This window comes from Rattus norvegicus, chromosome 12, assembly GCF_021556685.1.
Source record: "Rattus norvegicus strain SHRSP/BbbUtx chromosome 12, alternate assembly SHRSP_T2T, whole genome shotgun sequence".
NCBI lineage: Eukaryota > Metazoa > Chordata > Mammalia > Rodentia > Muridae > Rattus > Rattus norvegicus.
Genome location: NC_141545.1, coordinates 42,127,157 through 42,152,041, shown reverse-complemented (window position 1 = coordinate 42,152,041; position 24,885 = coordinate 42,127,157). Strand labels below are relative to the sequence as shown.

At 47.7% G+C, this 24,885-nt stretch overlaps 2 protein-coding genes across 5 annotated transcripts in view; one reads left to right on the top strand and one right to left on the bottom strand.

Annotated features, from left to right (window-relative positions):
• Positions 1 to 16,177, top strand: part of Naa25 (N(alpha)-acetyltransferase 25, NatB auxiliary subunit) — a 52,168-nt gene extending 35,991 nt beyond the window's left edge. The window contains exons 16-24 of one of the 3 annotated variants that reach the window (XR_015634091.1): positions 810 to 961; positions 1,684 to 1,809; positions 4,966 to 5,209; positions 5,619 to 5,742; positions 6,771 to 6,836; positions 8,216 to 8,313; positions 9,529 to 9,656; positions 12,744 to 12,890; positions 13,226 to 15,816. Coding sequence is in view for 1 of the 3 variants with exons in the window: in NM_001413582.1 (NP_001400511.1) it covers positions 810 to 961; positions 1,684 to 1,809; positions 4,966 to 5,209; positions 5,619 to 5,742; positions 6,771 to 6,836; positions 8,216 to 8,313; positions 9,529 to 9,639; positions 12,744 to 12,890; positions 13,226 to 13,348 (1,191 nt within the window). In the remaining 2 variants the exon portion in view is untranslated. 3 annotated transcript variants of the gene reach the window in all.
• Positions 16,178 to 18,448: 2,271 nt separating this feature from the next.
• On the bottom strand, positions 18,449 to 24,729 carry Erp29 (endoplasmic reticulum protein 29). 2 transcript variants are annotated; one of them, NM_053961.2, is made up of 3 exons: positions 24,531 to 24,689; positions 19,631 to 19,769; positions 18,449 to 19,242 (listed from the first exon to the last, which is right to left on the bottom strand). In NM_053961.2, exons 1-3 carry the CDS (start codon positions 24,672 to 24,674, stop codon positions 18,743 to 18,745), a joined length of 783 nt encoding a protein of 260 aa, NP_446413.1. In that variant the 5' UTR covers positions 24,675 to 24,689; the 3' UTR covers positions 18,449 to 18,742. The 2 variants fall into 2 exon arrangements, 1 of the variants encoding a protein (NP_446413.1); XR_015633859.1 differs by having other exon boundaries at positions 18,454 to 19,242; positions 19,631 to 20,273; positions 24,531 to 24,729.
• Between the last annotated feature and the right edge of the window lie 156 nt (positions 24,730 to 24,885).

Below are 24,885 nucleotides of genomic sequence, written 5' to 3'. Positions count from 1 at the left end.
CTTCCCTTGGCCCAAAGAGGTGATCTGTCTTCTGATCCTGGTGGCCTAGGCCCACTCTGAAATGTTCTTCCCTGAGATTTGCTTCTGTGTGCCAGGACTTCGTGTAGCTCTCTCTATCTTGGCTCTGCTCTGCAGTGTTTCATCTGATTATTTTAATCTGCAGTTAGGGTACACGTACATGGGAGCGCTCCCTTCACTTGGTTGTCTACGGCGACTGAGCAGTTTGTGTGCTCAGCAAACTTGGTTCTTGATGGCTTCCTCAGAGTCCATTATGACATTCCTGTTGGTGTCTCTTGTTTGGTGTCTTCTGTCCTGCTGAAAAGCTCATCACCTTGTGTCTGGTACCGAATTCAGAGAGAACCAACCCGGGAGCAGTGTCTTTCTGAAGGAGAGTGCTTTCATTTTGGGTGGGGTATGACTGTATGAGTATGGCATCTTTAGAATCTTGGAATGTAGCGCAGTTTATCTTAGAAGCAGAGCTAACAGACTCTGACATTCGCCAGAGTCTTGGCTGATGTGATAGATCCTCTAGGTCCAACCGTCATGGAACACCTGACTGCTAAGTCCGGGCTGGAGAGGGCGGCAGCAGCCTCAGAGCTAGCTGTATAGTAAAGGAGACACTGACCCTGCTGCTACACGAGGGAAAGAAAGGGAATGTTCTTCATGGCTGGGGCTGCGCTGTGTGGCCCAGATCTTCAGAGACTAGGCCAGCCTTGCTTCTAGTTTTAATGTTTAGCTCGCTGGCAAGTGTTGCTTACATTGCTTGACTCAGGGACTATTTATACCAAAGTGATGTCTTTCCTTCTCAGACCTCAGAATACATTATTCAAGCTTACAAATATGGTGCATTTGAGAAGATCCCAGAGTTTATCGCTTTTAGGAACAGGCTGAATAATTCTCTCCACTTTGCACAAGTGCGCACTGAACGGATGCTGTTAGACCTTCTACTTGAAGCAAACATGTGAGTACCTGATGGAGAGACCGGGGGAGTGAGGGGATAGACCAGATGTTCATGGCTGTCAGTAGCAGACTTAAGGGAAAAAGGAGGACAGGAAGATAGGGAGATTCAGAACCTTGACCCTGTCATAGAGAGTTCAGATTCAGTAGAAAATCGGTCTGCCCTGGGGACCATCCAGGTGCTTACCCACTCTATTCTGCTAGCGTCTGCTTGCTAGGTAGTGAGATGCCATAATTTGTCTTGGTTTCGCTTGCCCTCATATGAGACCATGTTTTCTACAGTAAATCCTTTTTTCTCTTTCTAGAAGAAAGTCCTGGCCAATGTTTTTCTGACTATATTGTTATAAAATAAAACTTTAGAGCTGGGGAGACAGCTCAATAGGTAAAGCATCTGTAGTGAGTATGAGGATCTGAGTTCTGATCCCCAACATCCATGTAAAAAAATCAGGCTTGGCCGTGCATGCTGCAGTCCTGTGCTAGGAGGCCCAGTGCTGCAGGAGGCTCTCTGGGGCTCACTGGCCTGCCAGCCTCGCCGCACAGTGAGGTTCAGGTTCAGTGACAAATCTGTCTCGAAACACAAGGTAGCTAGAGACAGGGGAGGATACCTGATGTAGACCTCTGGCCTCTAGGCATACACAGTCTTTCATGTTTCCCCCCCAAACCCTCTCACTCTGTCCCACCATCCCTCCCTCGCGGTAAAGTCTAAGCAAACCTTCTGTATTACAGATCAACTAGCTTAGCAGAAAGCATCAAATCCATGAACCTGAGGCCAGAGGAAGATGATGTTCCATGGGAGGATTTGCGAGACAACAGAGACTTGGACGTTTTCTTCAGCTGGGATCCAAAAGACAGGTAAGAGGAACTCAGCAGCAAACAATTGGGATGAATCCAAACCTTTTAAGGAAGATTCCTTTTTACACGAATACACGTGTTCACCGTTGGAATCAGAGAACAGGTACACAGCACATTCCGTCCGCTAGGACTGCTAAGACTGGGCCTGTCCATGGCGTGCATGAGCTCCAAGTGGATACAAGGCTACATGATGCAGTTCCTTAGGCACTGTAGAGAAAGGTAACACCTTTAAGACATGCTGGCTTTTCCTAACATCATCTCAAGCTGGCAGATAGAAAGGATTTTAATCTGTTAGCTTCTAAAGGGTTATGGCAAATTGACAAATTGGTGTGTGTATGTGGGTGAGTGTGTATGAGAGAATATATGTATGTGGTGTGCAAATATATGTGTGTATACACAAGTATATGTTTATTATTTTTTGAGCAATCCAAAAGATAAGTGTTTATTAGCTAGGTATGGTTGTTCTTGCCTGGAGGCAGAGGCAGGCCAGAACTCTCTGAGGCCAGGGCCGTCTACATCTTGTAGTGTCACAACAGCCAGGGCTATATAATATGACCTTGTTTCAGGAAGAAAAAAAAAAGGTAAAAATACTTTCAGTTGATGTCTTATTCTAAGCCACACACAGACATGAATAGCCCAGACATGACAAAACTGAGAGACAAGAAGCCGTGTGCTGCCCTTTTGCCCACTTTGCAACAAGTAGTTGAGCCAGGCCTCTGCTTGGTCTGTTTCCCAAGGATGTTTTAGAGCTCACTGCTCCCTCTGGTCCTGTGGCTCTGAGGCGAGGGTGAAGATGGGAACTTCGGGCACCACATTTCTCTCTCGTGGGAGTAAGTGGGGCTGGAGGACCCGAGAGAAAGGTCATGAGTGTACCTTAGTGTCTGTTCACTGCTGCCTTCCCTGTCCCTGTCCTTGTCCCTGTCTCTGTCCCTGCCTCTGCCTCTCTCACATGACCTGTCAGCACCTTTCTGCCTGTGCTTTTGAGCGTTGAGAGAATTCCAGAGCAGTTGGCTAAGAACCGGGCTCACTGTGACATGGATCTAGAGACTTGAGATCTCTGGGTCCAGTTTGCATGTATGCTGGTAGCCAACAGTTTATATGTATGCTGGTAGCCAACAGTTTACATGTATGCTGGTAACCAACAGTTTACATGTATGCTGGTAACCAACAGTTTGGTCTAAAGCCTTTCTCAGAGGCTGGCATGCCGATGGCCACCTGTGGTCCAGTACCTGTGAGAGTAGAGGCAGTGGATCAGGGGTTCAAGGTCATCCCCAGCTGCACTGCAAGTTCAAGGCCTATGCTACAAGAGGCCCTGTGTTAGTGAGAGAGGAACCAAACCTCCAGTGATTCTTTGAGAAGCAGCTCCTCAGCCACTGGAAGCCGCCCCCACTCTTTATCCCACCCACTCGAGCGTGCTCATTCAGATTGCTGTCCTATAGAGTGGCCGGCCTCTGATCACATAGGTTAGAAGCACAGTCTGCAAAGTGGTCAGAAGGGGCCAAGAGCTCAATGGGTAACAGGGTTTGCCATTAACCTGAGTTCAGTTCTTGTGTCTTTCCTAGTGGGGAAGGCCTCCATGTGTGTACCCCATACACCTACACATACAAGGACTCATGCCCACAGGCGTTCTGGACAGGCTGAGACAGTATCTCCTGGACTCTAACGAGGCACGCATGGCACCTGATCCGGTGCCACTCTGCTGGAGTCCAATATGTGGGAGGCAGAGATGTAGACGGATCAGGAGTTCAAGGTCTTTTATGGGTGCCATGAGACTCTAACTCAGAAAGAAAAGGAACAGACTAAAGACCCTTTCATTTCTTCATCTGTATTGACATTCTCACTTAACTAGGAGCTACTTAGGTGAGGCTCTAACTACAGCATGACTTCTTTTCTCGCAGAGATGAATGAATGGTTGTGGTCAGCAAGGCTGAGTGGGCATTTTGCCTTGTGTTTAGGTGACGTGTGAAATGTATAGCCTTTCAGTGGGGAGTTTAAAATGCAACATATAATTTACTTTAGCGTGTCTGCACTAGGAAGCTAGGGCACAAACATGTAAGACCCGTGTCTGAAGGCTTTGAACACACTGATTGTAGGTTGCCAAGACTACACCAAGTAAGCTGGCAGAAAGATCTGCAAGCCAGTGTGTAGTTGCTATACGGCACCACGACGGCTCATCCCAGCCATATGTGAAGGGACAGGGAATGTCTAGGGCTCTGATGTCTCATCCCTCCATCCAAGAGGCAGCAGGAGGCAGCAGGCAGGAAGAATGGTGTTACTGTGCAGTTTGTGCTATCTGTGCTCAGGGCAAGTAGATAATCGGTGCACGAGGTTTTTAGCAGCCGCTTCATTGCCATACCCTGTTCAGCATACACCAAGGTTCCAGGCTCCCTGAAGAAAAGACATTCACCATATACTAATGATGAGCTCTCACAGCACAGGAGCTGCTCTAGTTTAAGCAATGATTGGAGTCCAAGCTGCCAGGCCTCAGCTGAAGGCTGACCTTGCAAAACAGGTCCTTCTGCAGCATGCTACAGCATTTATCTATCACTAAATAAATGCGGCTCAAAATCAGTACAGCTCTGCCAATGCCGTCCATTCCTTTAATCCCAGCTCTCAGGAAGAGAGGCAGCTGGGTGTAAAGAGAGACTGTGCCTCACACAGAAGATGGTTGCCACCAGTTTAGGATTTGGGGTATGTTTATATATTTGTGGGTTTTGGTGCTACTTGGAATTCAGCCCACGCCTTACAAATAGCATACCATCGAGCTTGTCCTGTGCCATTGGGCTGAGCCCCAGTGTAGTCACACATTTGTATATTGTGTGTGGAGAAATCTGAAGGGGTCTGTGAGCCTGTGGACTCCTGAGGGTTTGAGTAACTTGGACTTTTACTACCTACCCTGTTTGTCTGGCATTTAAACTTTTGTGTATCATTCATGTTTTAATCCTCAGAGCAGATACTCCTTGTGGGGAAATGACCTGTGGGTAAGACTGCCATGCACAGCCTACTGTTGTGAGGCAGGTGCTAATCAGATGCTGGACTGAGCCCCAGGGGAAGGCAGGAACTGCACTTCGTTGTCCTGACCGGAAACCAAGTGCTCAAAGCTTTGAAGGTAGCAGGCTGGGTAAAATGGACGCTCTGGGCATTTTTCTGTTTAAGGAATGTTTCTGAAGAGCATAAGAAGCTCTCCCTGGAGGAGGAGACCATGTGGTTAAGAATTCGCTCCTTAACATTGAGGCTGATCAGCGCCCTTCCAAGTCTTACCCACCCCGTGGAGCCAAGGAACTCAGAGAAGACGTCAGAGAACGGCGTGTCCTCTCGGGTCGACGTCCTCCGTTTGCTCCTCCAACAGCTAGAAGTGGCCGTGGAGACTGGGAAGCGGTTCATTGAGAAGGAAATTCAGGTATCAAGAAGTATTTGCTGTTGGATGCGCAATGATCATCCCACCAACTGTTGGCATAACAGAGAAAGTGGAATGGAAAGTCTTGGGCCATTTTGGGCATCGCTGTATCTAAACCCATTGGTCAGGCAAAGCAAAACAGCTTTGTGAGGGCTTTTTCTTTCCTTTTTCCCCTCTGAGGGGGTCTTGGTGTGGAATTCTGGATGGCCTTGAATTTGAAGTCTCCTGCCTCAGTGTTGGGACCGCAGGCACACAGCACCATGCTCCGCTAATACATACGGCCTTTTCCTCGTTACTGTGGGAGTCAGTTACTGGGTTCTCATGGATGAACTTCTATTAGGTTTTAATCTAGTAGTTACAAGTCCTGTTTCCATACTTTTTGAGTTAAGGATGTGGCTTTCTCTTTTTCCAGTACCCCTTCCTTGGGCCGGTCCCCACCAGGATGGGCAGGTTCTTCAGTTCTGGCTGCTGTCAGTGCCAGGTCCACTCCTTTCATCTTGTCAGTGATGTGTACGAGCTCGACACCAGTGGCTTAGGTAAGGATGCACAGGCCCGTGCTTGCTGGACCTTTCTCATTAATAATTTAGTAAGTCCCATAAATACTAAAACCGTAAACTTATGGGGAACCAGACATACCCACATGCTGAGCCCCATCCCCAGTCCCACCACGCTGATGGATCTGCAATAAATGCAGCATAACTAGCAAATCCTGCTACGGAGCCTGCGACAGTCCCTGTCCAGAGCAGCAGTCACTGTCCCTCCTCCATTTGCACTTCTGCCTTTCTGCCTCTGTGTCTTTCAATATGGGTCTAAATGTTTGCATCTCAGGAAAAGGACCCTTTCCTGACTTGCTTGTTGGTATTAAGTTTAGTGTCGCTCCTTTATTTATTTTATTTTGTGTATGGCTGCTTTGCCTGTGTGTGTTTCTATGCATAATGTGCATGCCTGGGCCAGAAGAGGTTACAGCTGTGAGTCACCATGAGGACACTAGGAAGTGAACCTGCTCTTCTACCAGAGCACCAATGCTCAGTCGTAACTGTGAGCTATCTCTCCAGCACCAACTTTGTGTGTGTGCGTGTGTGCGTGCATGCCTGTCAGGGTGTGCAGGGAGGGCAGGTGCCTGTGGAGATCACAGTTTTCAGCTCTGTTGGAGTTGGAGATACAGGCTTTGTGAGCATCCTGAAATGTGTGCCGGGGAGTTGACCTCATGTGCTCTGAGAGCTGTACATCTGTCCAGGCCTGCTACTGTGAGCTTTGTGATTTATGTGCCCTTACATACTCTGTGTGTGCCATAGCGCTCATGGAGAGGTCACAGGACAGCTGAGCAGTCAGTTTTCTCCTTTTACCAACTGGGTCTCAAGGTCAATCGTGCATGGTGACAAGTGGCTTTCCCAGCCCACTGGCTTTTCAGCATAGCTTGTGGGCTGGGCTTGAACTCAGTCTGGCGCCTTACTGTCCTGGGTGCTGGCATCACAGCTATCTGCAACCATGCCCAGTTTGCTGCTTTCTCTTTTAAAAAAAATAAGAAACAACCCAATGTTGATTGCTTGTTTTTCAATTTTAGAGGGTACAGTGGATATACAGGAACGGATAGAAAATAGTCTTGCATCTTTACTAGAACTATTGAAAGGTAAGTGTTTAGCATAGATTTCTGAATTGTGCTTGCGTGTCTGACAGTAGCTCAGTGTATAAAAAGATAAACCTATGGAAGGATTAGAAATAATAAGCAGGTTTTTTTTTTTTTTTTCTTTTTTTCGGAGCTGGGGACCAAACCCAGGGCCTTGTGCTTTCTAGGCAAGCGCTCTACCACTGAGCTAAATCCCCAACCCCTAATAAGCAGTTTTTTTTAATTTAAAAATTATTTTTTACTGTTTAAAGTTAAGGGTAGTTGTTTTTTGTGTTTGAGATGGTCTTTGTGTATATTCCAGACTTAACTTAAACTTCCTGTGTAGCCCAGGATGGTTTTGGCTTGCTGATCTTTCTTCCTTCCCCTGGGATTGTAGGCATGCGATAGCTTATGCCTGAAAGCTAAACTTAGACAGCAGTACCTGGACACCAGTGTAAGCAGGGATGTCAGTGGGTATAGTCTTACATAGACTCAGTTGGTCAGCCGCTCAACAGTGTGAAGTTAATAGTCTCAGTTGACATGGGCGAGTGAGTCTGTGGGTGTCGGTGGGTGGGTGGGGTTTGTATGGGAGGGAGGCATCAATGTGCAGAGGCCGGAGAGTGAGTGTCTCTTACCTCACTCCACCTTCTTCTCTGAGGCAAGGCCACTCACTGAACCCACAGCCTATTGATCTGACCGGTCTACTGTTGCCCCAGGGACTCTGCTCTGCCTCATTTCACCTGTTTGCTGGTAATCACAGCATTCATTGGGTAACCAGGCCATCTCTCCAGCCCCGTCCAGCCCCGTGCAAATGCTCTCCTCAAGTGGCGGCCTGAGTATTTCCCGTCATAGTGGCACAGGTCTTCTAGTCTATAGTTTATGATAACCTGTATTTCAGATCTCTTAGCTGATGGCCAGACCCTAGCAGGTATAATTTTTAAGACTACTTTTCTTATTTTGGAGCCTGTAGCACGTTAGTTGTTAAGACTTTTAACTTTATATTCTCTGCCCTGACTCCTTGTTTAGGGGAAGCTTTTGGTTTTTGTTTTCTGGTAGTACTGAGGATGGGTCTGAGACCTAGAGCAGGCTAGCAAGCATTGATGCATAGCTCCACTCCTGTCCCACTGTAGCTTTCACTTATTTGGGTTGTTGTTGTTGTTGTTGTTGTTGTTGTTGTTTTTGTTTTTGTTTTGAGAGAGTGTCTCATTTTGTAGCTTTAGGCTGCTTGGAACTTAGTATGTAGACCAGGCTGGCCTCAAACTTAGAGCACTCATAATGCCTCTGACTTCCAGTGCCACTAGTCCCGACTTGGATGAAGTTTTTATGTGACTTATCTTCAGATTCTGCATCTAAAAGCATCAAAACTTACAGAGAATAACAGCATAAAACCCTCTTCCCCTCAGGTGTCTTCAGCACATGTAAGGGTGACCTCTTAGAAGTTAAAGACGGCAATGTGAAGACCCAGCCTGCAGTCCTAGAGAATCTGGTCTTCTTTGTTGAGGTGCGTGCGTGCGTGCGTGCGTGCGTCATCGTCCTGAGGGCTTGGCTTTGTTAAGTCTCCTTCACAGCACAGCGTGGACTTGAACCTGCAGCCTGATTACTCCTTGTTGCTGATTATTTAGGACACTAGATGCCATTTTTGTCATTTTGTAAACTGGTTTCCTCTGCTGTGCTTAAGGACAGCTTCTGAGTGTCATTCTTCCTCTGAGGTTCGCTGGATCACCACTCTGTCCTCCTCCTTGGGCTTGGTATTTGGTTTAGTAATTGCCCAGCCTTTTGTATGGTCAAGGTGGCTGGGGGATGATAAAATACAATGTAGTGGGCTGGAGAGATGGCTCAGCGGTTAAGAGCACTGACTGCTCTTCCAGAGGTCCTGAGTTCAATTCCCAGCAACCACATGGTGGCTCACAACCATCTGTCATGGGATCCGATGCCCTCTTCTGCAGTCACATATGCAGGCAGAATGCTGTACATAAAATAAATAAATAAATCTTAAAAAAAAAAAACAAAAAAAACAATGTAGTTTCTTCCCATCTTGCTTTTTTGAAAATGTTACTATGTAGTCAAGACTGGCCTTGAACTCTGAACTCTGCCTCGGCCTCCTAGGAGTCATGGGCATATGCCAGCAAACCTGGCAGCAAAACTCTTGTTTTTAACCAGTTTTCTGTTTTAGATTTCTGTGTATGTTGTGTATCTGTGTGAGTTCACATGTACCTTGCATACAAGTACCTGCAGGAGGCCAGAGCTGCCATGTGGGTGCTGGGCACTGAACCCAGGTCTTTTTGAAGAGCGGCCAGCCCTCTTAACTGGAGAGTGTGTGTCCCTCCAGCCCATGGTGTTGAGTCACTGAGCTCACACATACTCCCACAGTGGAACAGGAGCCACCGAATGCTCAAGGGTACGTGTGCTGCTGGCCGCTGTGTGGAGAGTAACACTGAGGAACCCTTGCGTCCCACATGCTGGCATGTGAACTTTGCACTTAGCAAAGGAACACAGATCCGCTCTTTTCCTTACGGAAGGGATGTAAAATGGAGGCTAGCAGAGTGAGAGCCAAAAGGAAGGATAATGAGCTGTGTATGCTGTTGGAGCAACAAACTGCGTGACAGATGAATGAGGGACACCTTCCAAGGAAGAAGTGTCTAACCTTTGTCTCTGGCTGCTATGTAGAAGCCTTCGTGTAATTTATCCTGACGAGTTTGCAAATTTCCTCTTTCAGACTATTTCTATCGTCCTTTGGGTGTCCAGCTACTGTGAGAGTGTCTTGCGACCATACAAATTAAATATTCAGAAAAAGAAAAAGAAGAAAAAAGAAACCAGCATCGTCATGGTAATAACAAGGAACAGGTGACAGACAGCCTGGCACGATGGGATTGCCTCTCCTTGTGCTGTTTTCCTGCATGTTGTCGTCAGGGTCTTCAGGTCTCTGGGCCCCTTTCCTGCAGCCATTTCTGAAAGGGCTGTGCTGTGTTGCCTGCGCTTGTCCTGACTCTTGATCCTCGGCCTCCCCAGGAGCTGGGACACAGATGTGTGTTGGTTTAAGACAGTCTCACTATGTGAGCCAGCTGGCTCTGAACTTACTTACATGGTCCCTGCTGCCACTTCCCAGGGCTATCCTTCCAGTAACAGTGGAAGACTAACGGCCCCATGGAGATCCTGCTCTAGGTCAGCTGAAAGAACCTGTGTCCAGGTGCTCACACTGACCCTGTGTTCTCGGGGCCTCACACTGAGCCATGGTCTCAACAGGTTCAAGTTTGCAGCACCTGTGCATGCCATGACACCCTTGCTCGTCCTTTCCAAGTGCAGGATCCTGTCTGCTGCTTTAGTTCGCCTCTGTCGACCTTCTGCCATCTCACTGCTCTTTACCCTTTTGTTTGATCTGTTTTGAGGAGTCTAGGCAGGTGTGTGACAGACGTCACACTATTGGGACTTATTTCCTTAGATATAGGCAGAAATTCAGGTTAGATATTAGCACTGCCCTTTCAGTTCATTAAATAGGGAACACTGGTGTTTGTGCTCCATTCTTAGTGTTCAGGAAAGGAAGTATCTTCCTGGTTCTCGTTTCCATAGGGCTAGGAGCTGGCTCAGCAGTTAGGAAATCCACAGACCCTGAATTTGACTCTCAGCACCCATGTCTATCTCCTGGCCTCCGTGGACAGGTATGGACACGCACGCACGCACACACGCACGGAGATTCTACAGAGCTGTCATGCTGGCATGTCCTTGAAATCCTAGGAGTCAGAAAGCACAGGCAGGAGGAACACACAAGTCTGAGGTTTGCTTGGAGCCACATAGAGTTCCTTGCAGCCAAAGCCACAAAGCAGACCCCTAACGGACCCCATATAAAGTAAACCCCATACTGTGCAGCCCTATGGCTTAGCCAAGAGACTTTGGACCTTAAGGGCTTTGTGTGCTTGTCTGTTGATTCACCCATTCACTCCATTTGTGTCTTGTGTGTCTGTGTGTGTGTGTTACAGCAGGCTTTCATTCACTCCGTTTGTGTCTTGTGTGTCTGTGTGTGTTACAGCAGGCTTTCTCTAGTGCCCCTTGCTGTACTGCAGTCCACCAGTTGGCGTCCAGGGATTCACCTACCTCTGTCTCTTGGGTACTAGACTCAAGCTGACCCACTACACCTGGATTGTAGTTTTCTGATTATCACAATAACCCATGAAAATGTGACTAGATGTCACCCCTGTTCCCAGTCGGGTGACATGGCCAATGCAGCAAGTCAGGATTGTGCTAGTGGACAGTTCTGACCCAAGGGGGGCATGATGGTGCTCAGCAAGTGGACACAGAGGTCAAAAAGAGTTCGAGGCCAACCTAGGTTTTATGAGCCCTTATTATTATAGTAGTTAATGTCCTGCAGTTTATTTTTTTGATGAGTATGTAGTTGTGTCATAGTATCTTGACTGTAAATAAAGCTGCTCTTGGAATGTAGACTTAGATCTGAAGTGGTGGCCTCCCCCAGCACTGTGACCACTTCTCACGCCTGTGATGCTGAGCCGCTAGAGACGAGCTCTTAGGAGAACGGCTGAACAGAGTTGGTGTTGACCGTTACCCTAATTACCCATTGCAGAGGGTTTCTAGTTTCTTACTCTCACAAGCGAGGGAAAGAATTACTTATTTTTTAATAAAAGTGTGGTTGTCTTGTCCCCATGTCTCTGTACCACGTGAGTGCCTGGTCCTCACAGAGGCTCTCCTTAGAGCTGTGCACCTTAGTCCATGCTGGCAGTCTCTAGCCTGGACCCCTGCAAGAGCAGCTAGTGCTCTTGACCCATGAGTCATGGCTCCAGCCCTCACTTTTTTATACAGTGGATGGCTTCTGTATGGGGGAAAAAATGCATTTAAAGATATCTAGTTAAGTGTCATGTTTAGGAAGGCCTTTTCACGCATAAACAAATTGTACAAATTAAAATTGCACACTTACACAGATTAGACCTTCCTGTGATGCTTACTTTTGTTACTGTGGAGTCAGGGTCTGGCCTTGAACTCCATACATAATTATGGACAACCTTGAACTGGTGATCCTTCTGTCTCCACCAGGAGTGCTGAGATGACAGGACAAGCCTCCATGCCTGCCTCTTTTTCTTCCTCTTTCGATAACTATAGGACAGCCAGGTCTCTGTACATAGTGAGATCTTATGGTTAAAAACCCAGAACCCTAAAAGTAAAGCAAAATGAAGATTCAGTTTTCTATTAATATTAGAAGTCTCAGATGTAAGGACGGAGAATAACATCCTTGCTTTGGTTGTCTGCGTGTGTGTGCGTGTGTTTTGTGAAAGAGTGCAAGCTCACAAATGGGCGTGTGAGCACAGAGATGGACATCACGTCATAAATCACCCTTGGTTGCTCTCCTCCGCCTCCGTCCTGAGGCAAGGTCTCCCACGTGAACCCAGCACACACCAGTCTAGATAGAGACCTTGCTCCCAGGAGTGCCTGTCTCTGCCTCACTGGTGTTTACAGAGAGCGTTTATGTCTGTGCTGGGGTTGCACACCTATAAGCTTTTAACCCACTGAGCTGCCTCCAGTGCTGAAGAGCCTTGTTTCCCTTTCCTTCCTGCACTTAGCCAGGCCTGAGGAGTCAGGAACAGCTAACACACTTTCTATAGCTCTCCAGCTCATACTGGGAGTAAGGAATAGAAATTCATTTTATAAAGGAGAAAGGCTCGACCCTGGATACACACTCAGAGGAATCCAGAGTGCTAGTGAGGCACACAAACTGCCCGGGTGAGTCCCAGGATCCCCATTCCCATTCAAGAATGTCTAAACCACCACTGCTTGTCAGCAGCTAATGGGTTACTCCAGTCAGTCTGGTTACCCAAAGTGTATCCATCCCTGTGGTCTCCACATCAGACACTGCGTGCTGGAAAGTCATCCTCAAAACAGGACATGTTCCAGAAGCTCCTAACAGCTTTCTAATCTTCTTCCTCCCAGCCTCCGATTTTCACCAGTTTCCAGGACTATGTTACTGGGCTTCAAACTGTAATTTCCAATGCTGTGGATCATATTAAAGGACTTGAAGCACATCTAATTGCACTTAAACTTGAGGAGCTCACGTTAGAGGACACGTCTATCTCTCCGGTAAGAGGTCATGAACAAGCAGCAGCTTTGTGCACAGGGTGAAGATCAGTTAAGGCTCAATTTATCCCAGATTTTATACCTTGCCCAGTTTGTCATAAAATAGAGTTCTGTGTTCAAGCTACTCAGGAAGACTCACATATTTCTTGGTCTGGGGTCCACACCTGTTAATCCCAGTCAGTGCCACGTGTGCCTCATGTGAGTCATCTGACGACAGAAATGGCTTCCCCTTCTATATTCTCTATGAACTGAAAATGATATGGGTGTTCAGGGTGAGGTCACTGTAAGCTGCATGGTTGATTTTCGAGCAAGACTACTTTTTGTTGTTTCTTTTATAGGAGGAAAGAAAGTTTTCAAGGACTGTGCAGGGCAAAGTGCAGAGCAGTTACCTGCACTCGCTTCTGGAGACGGGGGAGCTGCTGAGGAAAAGGCTTGAGACTACAAAGAAACTAAAAATTTAAGGAAGAAGTATGACCCACAGACACCGAAGACTCCATAGCAGAAGACGACACCACCTTCCCCAGCAAAAACAACATCTGGCTGGCATCGTTCTAATCCAGAACTTCCTCACAAATGCATGAAGGACTTTGATCGTGAATTAATTCTTGAGGTATTAAATATATACAACAAATTAAATTATTGTATATAAACCAGAAGCAGGACCCTCATCTGGGTTTACCACTCTTTATACCTGTTCATACATACAGGACAGCAACAAGAGCATCCCACCGTCACTCCTGTCAGCAGAGATGTCTGGGGTGGGCGTTTCTGTACAAGCAGCAATAGAGAATAAGTATAGCATCGCCCTCAGAGCGGCTGGGGCACTTTTCTATCGTGCAGTGGGAGTTTGCTTTGGGACTTGAGCCATATGAGGCAAAAAGCAAATGTAGGAGCCGACTTGGGAGCAGGGCCCTTCCCTTAGTGGCAGGTTCTTTGTGAGGTCCCACAAAACCACATCCCACAGAGGATCAGGTGAGATGTGGCTGAGTCCATGCCACTGCAGGGCACCACACATGACCACAGGTGCTCAGTTTTGGCTTCGTAGACCCAACAGCCAAGACGTCCCCAGCCCCGTTCCTGGGAGAGCTCAGCCTCAGGGCAACAAGGAAGTCCAAGGTGAACCCACTTTGAGGAGGAATTCTGAGCACAGCCCGCTGTGAGCTTCATAAGCTGCTGCGACTGCAGCCCGACGGCCCTCTAGGAGAGGCGGAAGAGCTGTTGGAAGAGGCTGTACATGCTTTGTGCAGGCGAGTCTGATGCGTGTACTGTTTGTGAGCCCCATCCTGCAGCTGACTCATGTCACACACAGACACATATGTATAAATATGCTTGGAAACAGATTTACTACTGTAGTGCTTTTAAGGGGGAGGTTTGGGACAGAAGGAATTGTATGTTATGGATTTAACCTAGGTTTCAAGTTTTAGGTTGACAAAAGCTGTTTTACAATGGGCCTGGTGTCGGTGTACTTTGGTGACACTTGAGAACTGCCTCAGGATGTCTTTACGTTGTTACCTGGGGTTGGAGGTCTGGTCCCTGAGCCTCCAACGTAAGAGGCTGGTCTGAGAGATGAAAACTGCTCTTGATTATGTCATGCTGAGCCCTGACAGCTCCTTCAGTGACTGTTTTGTGTCTGACTCTCCTCCTCCTCTTCTGGTCTTGTTCTCTGTCACCTGACTCGAGAGAGTCAGTAACTATAAGGTGAAAAGATGAATTTGGTGAGGATTGGTCTTTCCGTGTACCACTCCAGCGGAGAGGTGACAGACAGCAGCTGAAGGACAGCTGGCGGTCTCAGTGGCTATGTCTGCATCTCTTCCTTTATCTTGACAGTCTTAGACTCACAAACCAGCATAGGGGTCACTAATAATTTAAACGTGTAAGGAAATCTGCACAAACTACTTCCTGACTTGTAAGCTGTGCTGGAGCTTCAGCCACGGCATTGCGTCAGAGCATCACATGCTCCGTCCCAACACGAACACGAAGGCCCTTTTCCAATGAGATGGACCCAAGACCCTGATGTTGACTTGCCTTGAACATCATCAACTTGTGGTCCCCTTCTGTAGTGGTGGCCTGTTTCCCTTGGGACTGGGTGGGCTTTTGCCTGCCCTGCCATGGCTCCTGCAATAATGTTTTTTTGGGATATTCAAATTGTACTGTGTTCATGGTCATAGATACTCTAAAACAGCTCCCTCAGCTGACCGTGACCAGGGTGGACTCTGGGCTGGCTCTGGTTCTCAGGCATGGCTCCTTCCTCTAATGGTCTATCCAGTCAGTCTCCTGCCCTAACCCGGAGGACCTCCACTGGTCTGATTGGCAAATAATGTCATGTTGGGGTTACACTTCCTTGCTGATTTTCTTACTAAATGTAGCATTTCAATCAGATCTAATTCTTACATTTTGAGATAACTGTAAAAAAGAATGAAATTATGAAATGGCCAATATCTTTTATCAGTCTATTCTTTTGGAAACTGTCATGCACTATACCTTGTGTACAGCCTCCGCCCCCATGCTTGTGTGTCATTAGTGTCTAAGGAGAGGCTCAGAGGCACTGCTGCTCTTCTGGTTATATGGGCTTTCTTCTGTTTTGTTTTTGTGTGATAAATTGATATTTAAAAAACAAAAAACAACAAAAAACCACGACTACTGTTTACAGACTGAAAAAAAAAATCACTGCTTTTTATACTACTGAGATCCTAAGTCAAGACTTTGCAAAGCAGGAATTGGGTTCAAGTTATTTCTTTGCCGTGGACGGAGAGTCCTCTGTAGTTTCTCCTCACGAGGGAGAGTGCACAAACTTAGGTGCGCTGCCATCAATTTTGTATATTTTCATAATTTTAATTGTTCAAAATTGCATTATATTTTGCAATCACCACGTTCAATCTGTATATGTCTTTCATTTCAACTTTTTCAATACAAAAAGGGGTTCAATTCATCTGCAGGTTTGTTGAAACTCTTCCTACTTTTTTATGTGATTTATTGGTATGGGAAATCTGCTCTTGAGAACTAAGTGCAGGCAGCAAATCCACTTTATCTGGACGGGCTAATCTACATAAATGTTTTTATTTTAAGGTGGCCCTTTTTCTTGGTTCATTTTTGTTGAGTCTTAAAAGTTAGAGCTTCTAGAACAGTATACCTCATCTCAGTTCTGTACCATTATCCCTAACATGGCCTAGTATGGGGCATTTCTGTAGATCCAGCTTTAAAGAGGTGGAGGCAGGAGGAGCAGGTGAAAGCCATGCTTAGCTACTAGACACTGTCTTAAAACAAATAAATGAAAATAAGCAAAACCCAAAGAGGAAAGGTCAAAACTAATCTTTTTGGCATAACAGCTGTGCCTTGCAACTCCACTTCTTACAGGTGAATCTGAGTAACTGTCATGTGCTGTCTGTTAGGCGCCGAGACCCTGGGTCCTACTGGAAGCTGGGTGCTGTAGAGCCAATATGTGCTGATGTGTGTCCGAGTGTGCAGATCTGAGTGAGTCAAAGGCAAAGCACTCCACGGTTTCTTTCAGGCAGTCTGGTAACACAGCAGAAGCAGGAGGTTTTCCTTTGTCCTGATAGTATGTGCCCTTAGCAGGATTTGCCTGTTTCTTCAGGGAGGAACTAACTTTATTTGAATGTTTTTTTCCTTCAGCAAAAAGATTGCTTGCCTGCTCTTAACCTTCCCGACATGGTGCGGATCTGCAGGTGCTATTCCTGCCTGGCTGCCAAACTTACAGGATGAGTCTCATAATGGCCTTATTTGTGGTCACCCAATGCACATCATGCTCGGGGGCAGGGGGCACAGGTTTATTCAATTTTTCCTTCTCTCTCTCTCTCTCTCTCTCTCTCTCTCTCACACACACACACACACACACACACACGGGTCTCATGGAAGAGTTAAAATTGAGATCCTTTTTCTGCAAGACAGGGCTTAAGGCTTCCTGCACAGCCTGAGCTGGCCTTGGATTTCTCTGTCCTGCCTCACTCTGCCCTTTGTTTAATGGCATTTAATTTATATTCCTGAATTAAAAAGTCCCTCTTGGTACTATTTGAGAAAATGTGCGGCTTTATTCGAGTAAAGTTCTTTGTTAGGTCCAGTGTTTACTGCTTCATGTTACTGAGGAATTCCCTCAAGCTGTATGTAGCCGTATAACCCTAAGGTAGCACCGTGAGAGCTAGAGTGCTGCCCTGTGCCAGTGTGGCTGGACATAATCACTGCCTGCAGAATGAGGGGAGCCTGCATTTCCACGAAAGACACAGATCTCTTAAGCACACTCAGCTTCAGAAGACAGAATAGTCTTTCTGCTCCTGAACTCCTGCAGCTAGAAATGGCTACAGCTAGCTTGAAGCCCATCCTATAAGGGCTCAGGAGGACTGTCACCATCCTGTTGCTATCACAAAAGATGAAGGGACAACTACTTTGTTCTTTAGATTTAGCCTGGCCTAGATAAGTATAGAAACCAGAGGAACTAAGACAAGTCTGTTTCTGAAGCACCCAAAGAAATTCTGAAATAGATTACAACTAAAACTAGAACTAAAAGTTAAAATACTCACAACTAGAGAGATGGCTCAGCAGTTAGGAGCTCTGGAGCTCTCTTCCCAGGACCTACATAATGGCTTATGACCATTTACTACTGTAGTTCCAGATCCCAGCACCGTCTTCTAGCCTCTATGGGCACACACATACACTGGATATAGAAACAAGCAGGCAAGCAGCACTCAAGACACATACAAATTTAGAAGAAAATTGAAGATTAAAATTCTAGATCTCACATTCATTCCGGAGATGTAGATTCTGTGCCCTGTGAGCATGAGCCACTCTTGTAAGGATGAAGGATGGGTCGTCACACTGACGACCTCACTACTGTGTTTTAGTTAAATTGAACGTGGGTGGGTGTGTGCATGTGTGCGTCGTGCACATGCATGTGTGTGAGTCTGTTTCCAGATCACTGTGAGTAGCAGTCTGGTGGAAGTGGAGGAGCATGAGCGACCCACACTTCTGCCAACGGTTGAGCATGCCCACATCTGTCGAGGAGCTGCAGCCCCACAGCATTTTATAACAGACGGGCAGGCCTGGGGTTCAGTGCCGCGGAGTCCTGATCCCCTGAATCTGAGTCTGTTGGTGCCACTCAGCTTATCAAAAGTTCGTGTTGACAGAGTTTACAGCAAGTGATTTTGTTGGAAAGTTTATATTTTAGATGTTGAAAGTGGAATGAATGTTCATGTGGTTTTGTTTCCTACACAGAGTCTTACACAGCACAGGCTGGTGCTCAAGTCACTAGGTAGCTGAAGCTGGCCTGGAATCCCTGATGCTTGTGCCTCTGCCTCCCTAGTGCTCAGATTACAGATGTCACCAAATCTGGCTTTGGTTGGCTGTATCAATTCTAAAGGCAGTACATTAGTATAAGGATTTGCTTGCTGTGTAGAGAAGATCAGAGTATAGACTGCACCCTGTACCTCGCCATACATGGATGGCCATGGAAACAGGTGAGGCCGTGCCTTACGCAGGCAAGTCTTGGCAGAATAGAATGCACAACAGCTCAGACTCTTGACAGGGGCCAAAAGTACTATCTGAGAAGAAAATCATCTAACCAAAACAGACTTTTATTTGATCAGAACTATACCTGTCAAGGACCTTCCTCTATAGTACCAGCTCCTGTGGGGGCACAGCCATCTTGTCTTGGCACACAGGCTCCCCACAAACTGCTCCAAGGATGTCCAGGGTATGGTCTCAGCAGCCTCAGTGTCCAGGCACTCGGGGCACAGGTCTCTGGCTCAGGACTGCTTTGCTCCACTGCCCCCTCCACCCACAGGGCCCCACAGTCAGCAGGCGGCTCTCCCTCCCCGCCCTCAGCAAACCCTAGCAGCCTGGTGCCCTCACAGCTCCTCCTTCTCGGCGCCTTTCTTGCGGAAGGCGGTGAGGATGTTGAGGCTCCTCTGCAGCTCTTCCTTCTTACCCTCACTCATCTTGTTCTCAATGAGCTTACTGATCCGGGCCAGCTCGGAGGCCGGGAAGTCTTCACCTTGGTCCAAGATCTTCCCCATGATCTTCAGGTACTGACTGGCCCACTTCTTGTCTGTCTCCTTCACACCTGAGAGGCCATCCTGCCCCTGTTTCAGGATGGCCTGGCGGGCCTCTCTGCTGGAGGCCTCGATGAACTGGCCCGCCAGGGCATCGTACGCAGGCAGACATCCAGGCATGCCCAGATAGACTCCCTGCCCCTTGAGCCAGCGCTGGATGGCTCCAACTTTAACTGCCCCGCTGTATGGGACAGGATTCTCAAAGTCCCCATCCCGGAAGAGGTAGAAGACTGGGTAGCTCTCTTTGTCCAGCTTGTACTTCTCACTCAGCTCCATGTTCAGCTTGTCACCATAGTCTGTGAACAGAAACCAGACATGAGGAACCAGCAGAACAATGCTACAGGGCCTGCTGAGGAGAGGGAAGACTCAAGGCTGGGGCCTAGTTTAGTGTAAATCTTTGCTAGAGACCTGGGTCTGATTCTTTTCCTTAGCTGTGTGGCTTTACTCTGCCTTGAGTGATGCTTACCTTCTTCCCGGGTGGGGTAGGGTGGGGTGGGGTAGGGTGATCTTCTGACTACTGTGTCCACTACTTGCCAGAGCCTGTGGGTGTGAGGACCCAGTCAGGCTGTGACACTGATGTGAGCGTGTCAATCACTTGGAAACATCACGAACAGTTGTGAGCCATCATGTGGGTGCTGGGAACTGAACCCAGGTCCTCCCCAGTCATCCTGGACTTGTAAATACCTGAGATCCCCACCTCTGCCACCAAGAGATCATCGCTGGAGGCTGAGTTCTCAGCCAGACGCTTAAACTCATCTTGCTTCTCTCCATAGGGGTACTGGGTGTCGAACTTCACCAAGACGAACTTGCTTTTGGGAATGACCTGAGGGTGCAAAGACAGAGCTGAGCGAGTCAGGTGTTTAGGGGTGTTGAGGATTGACCCCCTTTCCCAAGGGGCCACTGTTGTGTCACTGAAGAGACACAGTGGAAGCCAGCCTACACAGGAGACAAGCTGTCCACTGCTATCAGTCACTAATCCCCTTAAAGCTTAGGACATTCTTTTTTTTTTTTTAAGAATTATTTATTATATATGAGTACACTGTTGCTGTCTTCAGATACAGCAGAAGAGGGCATCAGATCTCATTACAGATGGTTGTGAGCCACCATGTGGTTGCTGGGATTTGAACTCAGGACCTCTGGAAGAGCAGTCAGTTCTCTTAATCGCTGAGCCATCTCTCCAGCCCAAGGACATGCTTTCTTTACTGTGTGTCACACAATCCAAATTCCCACTAGCAAAAGGCGGTTGCAGAAGTGGTGGTAACAGGCCTTTAATCCAGCACCCAGGAGGCAGAGGTAAGTGGACCTCTGAGTTCCAGGACAGCTTGGTCTACACAGAGAAACAAAAAGGACAGAGATGTGCATAAATAAAGCGAACACCTATCCCTTCAGTGCTAAGGAGACCTATGCAGTCTGTTGTCCCTTGGCACATCTGCCATCCCAGGAGGCCTTTATCAGTAAGCACCCAATTACAAATCTGCTAAGAGCAAACAGCCACATTAAGGCGTCCAACCATTCAGGCTGCTTCGGCTGTGGAGGTCAGACTTGGGTCAGTGTCTTTACCTAAGACCAGGGCACCTTTTCACTACTTCCATTTTAAACTGTCAGTGCCATAGTGAATGAGTGTGTGTGTGTGTGTGTGTGTGTGTGTGTGTGTGTGGCGTGTGCGCATGTATGAGCTCTATCTGCATGTAAATCTGCATGTCAATCGAGGGCATCTAAAGATGGCTATAATCTACCATGAGGTTGCTGGGACTTGACCTCAGGAACTCTGGAAGAGTAGCCAGTGCTTTTAACTGCTGAGCAATCTCTCTAGCCCTGTTAATGAAGTATTTCACACCCGAATGAGTACAGTTGAGCCAAACATAATGGTGCTTGTCTATAATCCTTGCACTCAGGAAGCAGGGGCAGGACAGGATGTAGGTCAGCTGCTATACATGGTGGGGACTCCTGGAATTAACAATGTCACTTACCCACCATTGCTATCTAGCTGCCAGAAGGAATGGATACCTATACCCATTTAACAGTTCCTCCCCTGTCCTCCTTGTACCCCGTCTCTGGTTTGTCTACTCAGAGTCTCATTTCTGTGTCCCGTTTCTTTGCTACCATGTTTTTAAAATGTGTTCATGTTATAACACGTGACAGTGCTTCAAGTCTTCTCTTCTGTTGGAGTTGGGGTCTGTGTAGTTCAGGCTGCCTTACACTGGTCCTCCTGTCTCAGCTTCCCAAGTGCTCAGCTGTGTGTCAGCACACCTTGCTTATTATCACGTTGGATATGTTCCCTCCACATAAGCCACAAGTAATAGACTCCTGCGTTTTTACTGTAGCTAGCACTGCCCTAAATGTTCACACATGTGTTATGTTGGAGTGCAGACTCAATTCCAACTGGCTTTGGTCAGCAGTTTTGCCTTCTCATCTTCAACTTCAAACAATTCCTTTAAATCATGTGCATCTGAGTAAAGGTACCAGAGGAGGCCAGAAGAGGGCACCTGATCCCCTGGAGCTAGAGTTACAGGCAGCTATGGGTGTCAGGAACTGAACTCACGTCCTCTGCAAGAACAGTGTTTGCTGTTAACCACTGAGCCATCTCTGCAGCCGCCTCCTCCAACCTTTCATGCTTCTAATGCAGTGGTCCCAAACTGTCATTTTTGTCACAGGCAAACACTGAAGATAAAAAGATCTTATTATTTTTGACATCCATTTGGTTTTACACTTTTAAGGATATTAACACTGCCTAGGGACATGAAAGACAGAAGCCATGGGAACAGGTCACTGACACCAAAAAGTCCAGCGCTTAAGGGCCCAGCAGCAGGAGAGACTGAAAATATAAATCAGAGCATATCCCTGTGGCCCAGCTGGCCTTGTTTCTGCTCAGTACTGGCTCCAACTGTCTCTGCACTAAGCTTCTTCCTGGGTTCTCTTCTGGCTTCCTCTGTCACTCACAGCTCAGTTCAGGTCTCCCTTCTAGTGGACAGGACTGCGCCAGTCACCTATTGCTTTAATTCCCTAACGCTCTCCCGTCTCGCCTGGAACCCACATTTGGTTATTTTCTGTGCTTTCCACTAGGATGTGCGTTTCTAAGACTAAAGACCAGGCCTGTGTTCCAGTGCATTTCTCAAGTCCCAGTGTCTGACACGTGGCAGACACTGAGGGATGAACAGAACTCTAGGCATCTGGGAGAGCTGATGCTACGTGGTTGTGAGTCGGGGCAGGTAGAAGCAAGTGTAGCAAAAGCCCAGCACAGAATGCCTACCAAGGGCGTACATTTGTAATACAGGACACCAGAATGATCGGACACTTAGCTAACAGGAGGTGATAGTGGCGTTCCGTATGTGTGAGTATATGGGGAGGGGGGTGTGAATTGAGGTCAGAGGAAAATTTGTGAGAGTCAGTTCTCTCCCTTCACCATGAGGACTGAACTCTGGCCAGCAGGCTTGGTGGAAGCTTCCTGGACCACCTCATGGGCCCTTCACTGGGTTTACGACACAGTCATTAAGTTTCCTAAACTGGTCTTCAACTTTTGACCTTTCTGCCTCTGCCTCCCTGGTGTGACATCATGCCTGGCTGAAATCCTTTATACATTGAAAAAAAGAATCTGCTAAGAGCCCATCACATCCCAGACACCATTCTAAGTGAACACAGCAGTGAAAACACTGGGCCTCTCTGAAACCTTCTAGTGATGGTGGAAAAGAACCACGAGAAAACGGTTTTTAAAGTTGGAGAACACTAGGGGCTGGGGATTTAGCTCAGTGGTAGAGCGATTACCTAGGAAGCGCAGGGCCCTGGGTTCGGTCCCCAGCTCCGAAAAAAAAAATTAAAAAAAAAAAAAAAAAGTTGGAGAACACTGACAGGCAAGGCACGTAACAAGATTCCTGGACAAAACACCAGGAGGCACCCTTTGTCTTTTATGAGAGAACAGTTTGGAAGAGACTGGAGGAGACACCTGTTCACTCATGTGAACACAGCTCATCTGGTGTGCTGCGGTGGCACACCTTTAATCCCAGCACTAGGGAGTGGCCGAGGCCAGGAGTTATCTGCAAGTTCAAGGCCAGCAACTACAGTGAGTTCCAGGGCAGCCAAGGTTACACAGAAAAACCCTGTCTCAAAAAAAAAAAAAAAAAAAATCCAAATAACGTTGGATCAGATACTTCATAAACATAATATTCTATGAACTATGAATAACAAGCTAAAAAACCAGTGATGAGTGCCCTAAACAGAGCCAAACAGAGCAACAGGAGTGCTTTCTCGGTCTGGGCAACTGAGAAAGCAAGGAAGGGACAAGAGAAGTTAACATTTAACCTAAGACAGAGCAATGAGAAATAACCTATTTCAAAGACAGCAAAGAATGTTCCAGTCACAAGGAAAGGCCACTGCAGATGGCCTGACAGATGTGAGCTCAGGGCAGTCAGAGAAGGCTTGTGTTGCCTGGAACAGACTGGGAAAGGGGACAAACGGCTAGGAAGTGAGATACAACACGGTGTATTCCCTATAGGGCTTGCTACTGTATTGAGTAGAATCTCAAGGTGCTTCCGGGTGGCCTGTGGGGTTGAGGGGGGATGGGGATGGGGACTGTGATATTACTAGAGCACTATATAGAGTTGAACAGATGATTAACTAGCTTAATAGACCATCAAACAGACTTCTTTTTCTTTTTAGGGGAAAAAAAAAAGGCTTGAATGGGTTACACGTGTAGGGTCCTATCAGCAACCTTTTCCAAAATAGCCCTGTCCAACCACACAGCACAGGGGCCTTTAGAGTCCCCTTCTGCGTTTCAGTTCCTCATTCTAACAAAATAAGAAGATGACCACTTCTCTCCACGCTGAGCTGGCCCAATAGAGGAAGTGAGAAGCTTCTGGTAACTAGAGACATGCAAAAAGAGTTGGGTCTACAGAGGCCACTGCATTCAGCCTGCAACAGTTACACCGTCCATCCATCTACCCAGGCTTATAAACCAAATTTTGTAAAAAATAAAATTTTAAAAATGCTGAGGGTACTGTCGTTTCTTTCATGCCTTGATCAGGTTTTGTTCATTTTGTTCTCCGCCCCGAAGATGTTCTCTACAGGTGGGAGACCTGCAACGTTTTTAACCCTTGCACTTTGTAGGGGTCCTCATGCCGTCTGAACCCGGTTTGCACATTACCAAACACGCTACAACCCATCCTCTGAAGAGCAGACTTGCATGCTAACGTGCAGAGTTCTCTCGGCCACCCCCACCCCATCCGTGAACCGAGGAGCGTCGACCTCGCCCCGCCCTCCGGTCTTCCACTTGTGACTCGTGGATTGGATCTTTCCCGGCATTGTCTTTTTCCCTATCGAGAAAGGGACACTTAGTTCCATTGACTCCGTCTTGGTAGCTTTTTTGTAAAAAAGATGTAGCGAGTACCCGGGCTGCAAGGCAGAAGGGAACGATGCCTGATGGTCAGGGTGGGCTCCGGCACTGTCCACACTGGGTCTACAGGATGATGGGATGTCTAGGGATGGTCCCTAAGGACTGCCTGCTGCCACCTCTCGGGGCCCAACGTCCCCATGGGCGCGCGCTCCCACGGGCGCCTATCTGCACCTGCGCACGACCCCCCGCTCTCATTACCTTGTAGAAAGTGACTGTGTCCAAGGGAAGGGCGCCCTTCGTGTGCAGGCCGCTGGCGCCATGAGGAGCAGAGAGGAGCAGCAGGCCAAGGAGAACGGACAGCAGTGGGGAGAGCGAAACGGCGCCAGGAACGGCGGCAGCCATCACGCCGGATTGTGGGAGCGGGAGATGGGCAAGCTACAGCAGGAGCGCTCCGAGTGGGCGGTCACGTCACTCGGAGGGCCGTCCCGCCGGCGCGCATGAGCGCACGTGGCCACTCGGAGAGGCTCAGGCGGCCTCTAGGGTGGAAGAGACCGGCCGCAGAGGGGCGGGGCAGAGAGGGGCGGCTGCGCATGTGTAGTGTGAGAAGCGGGGG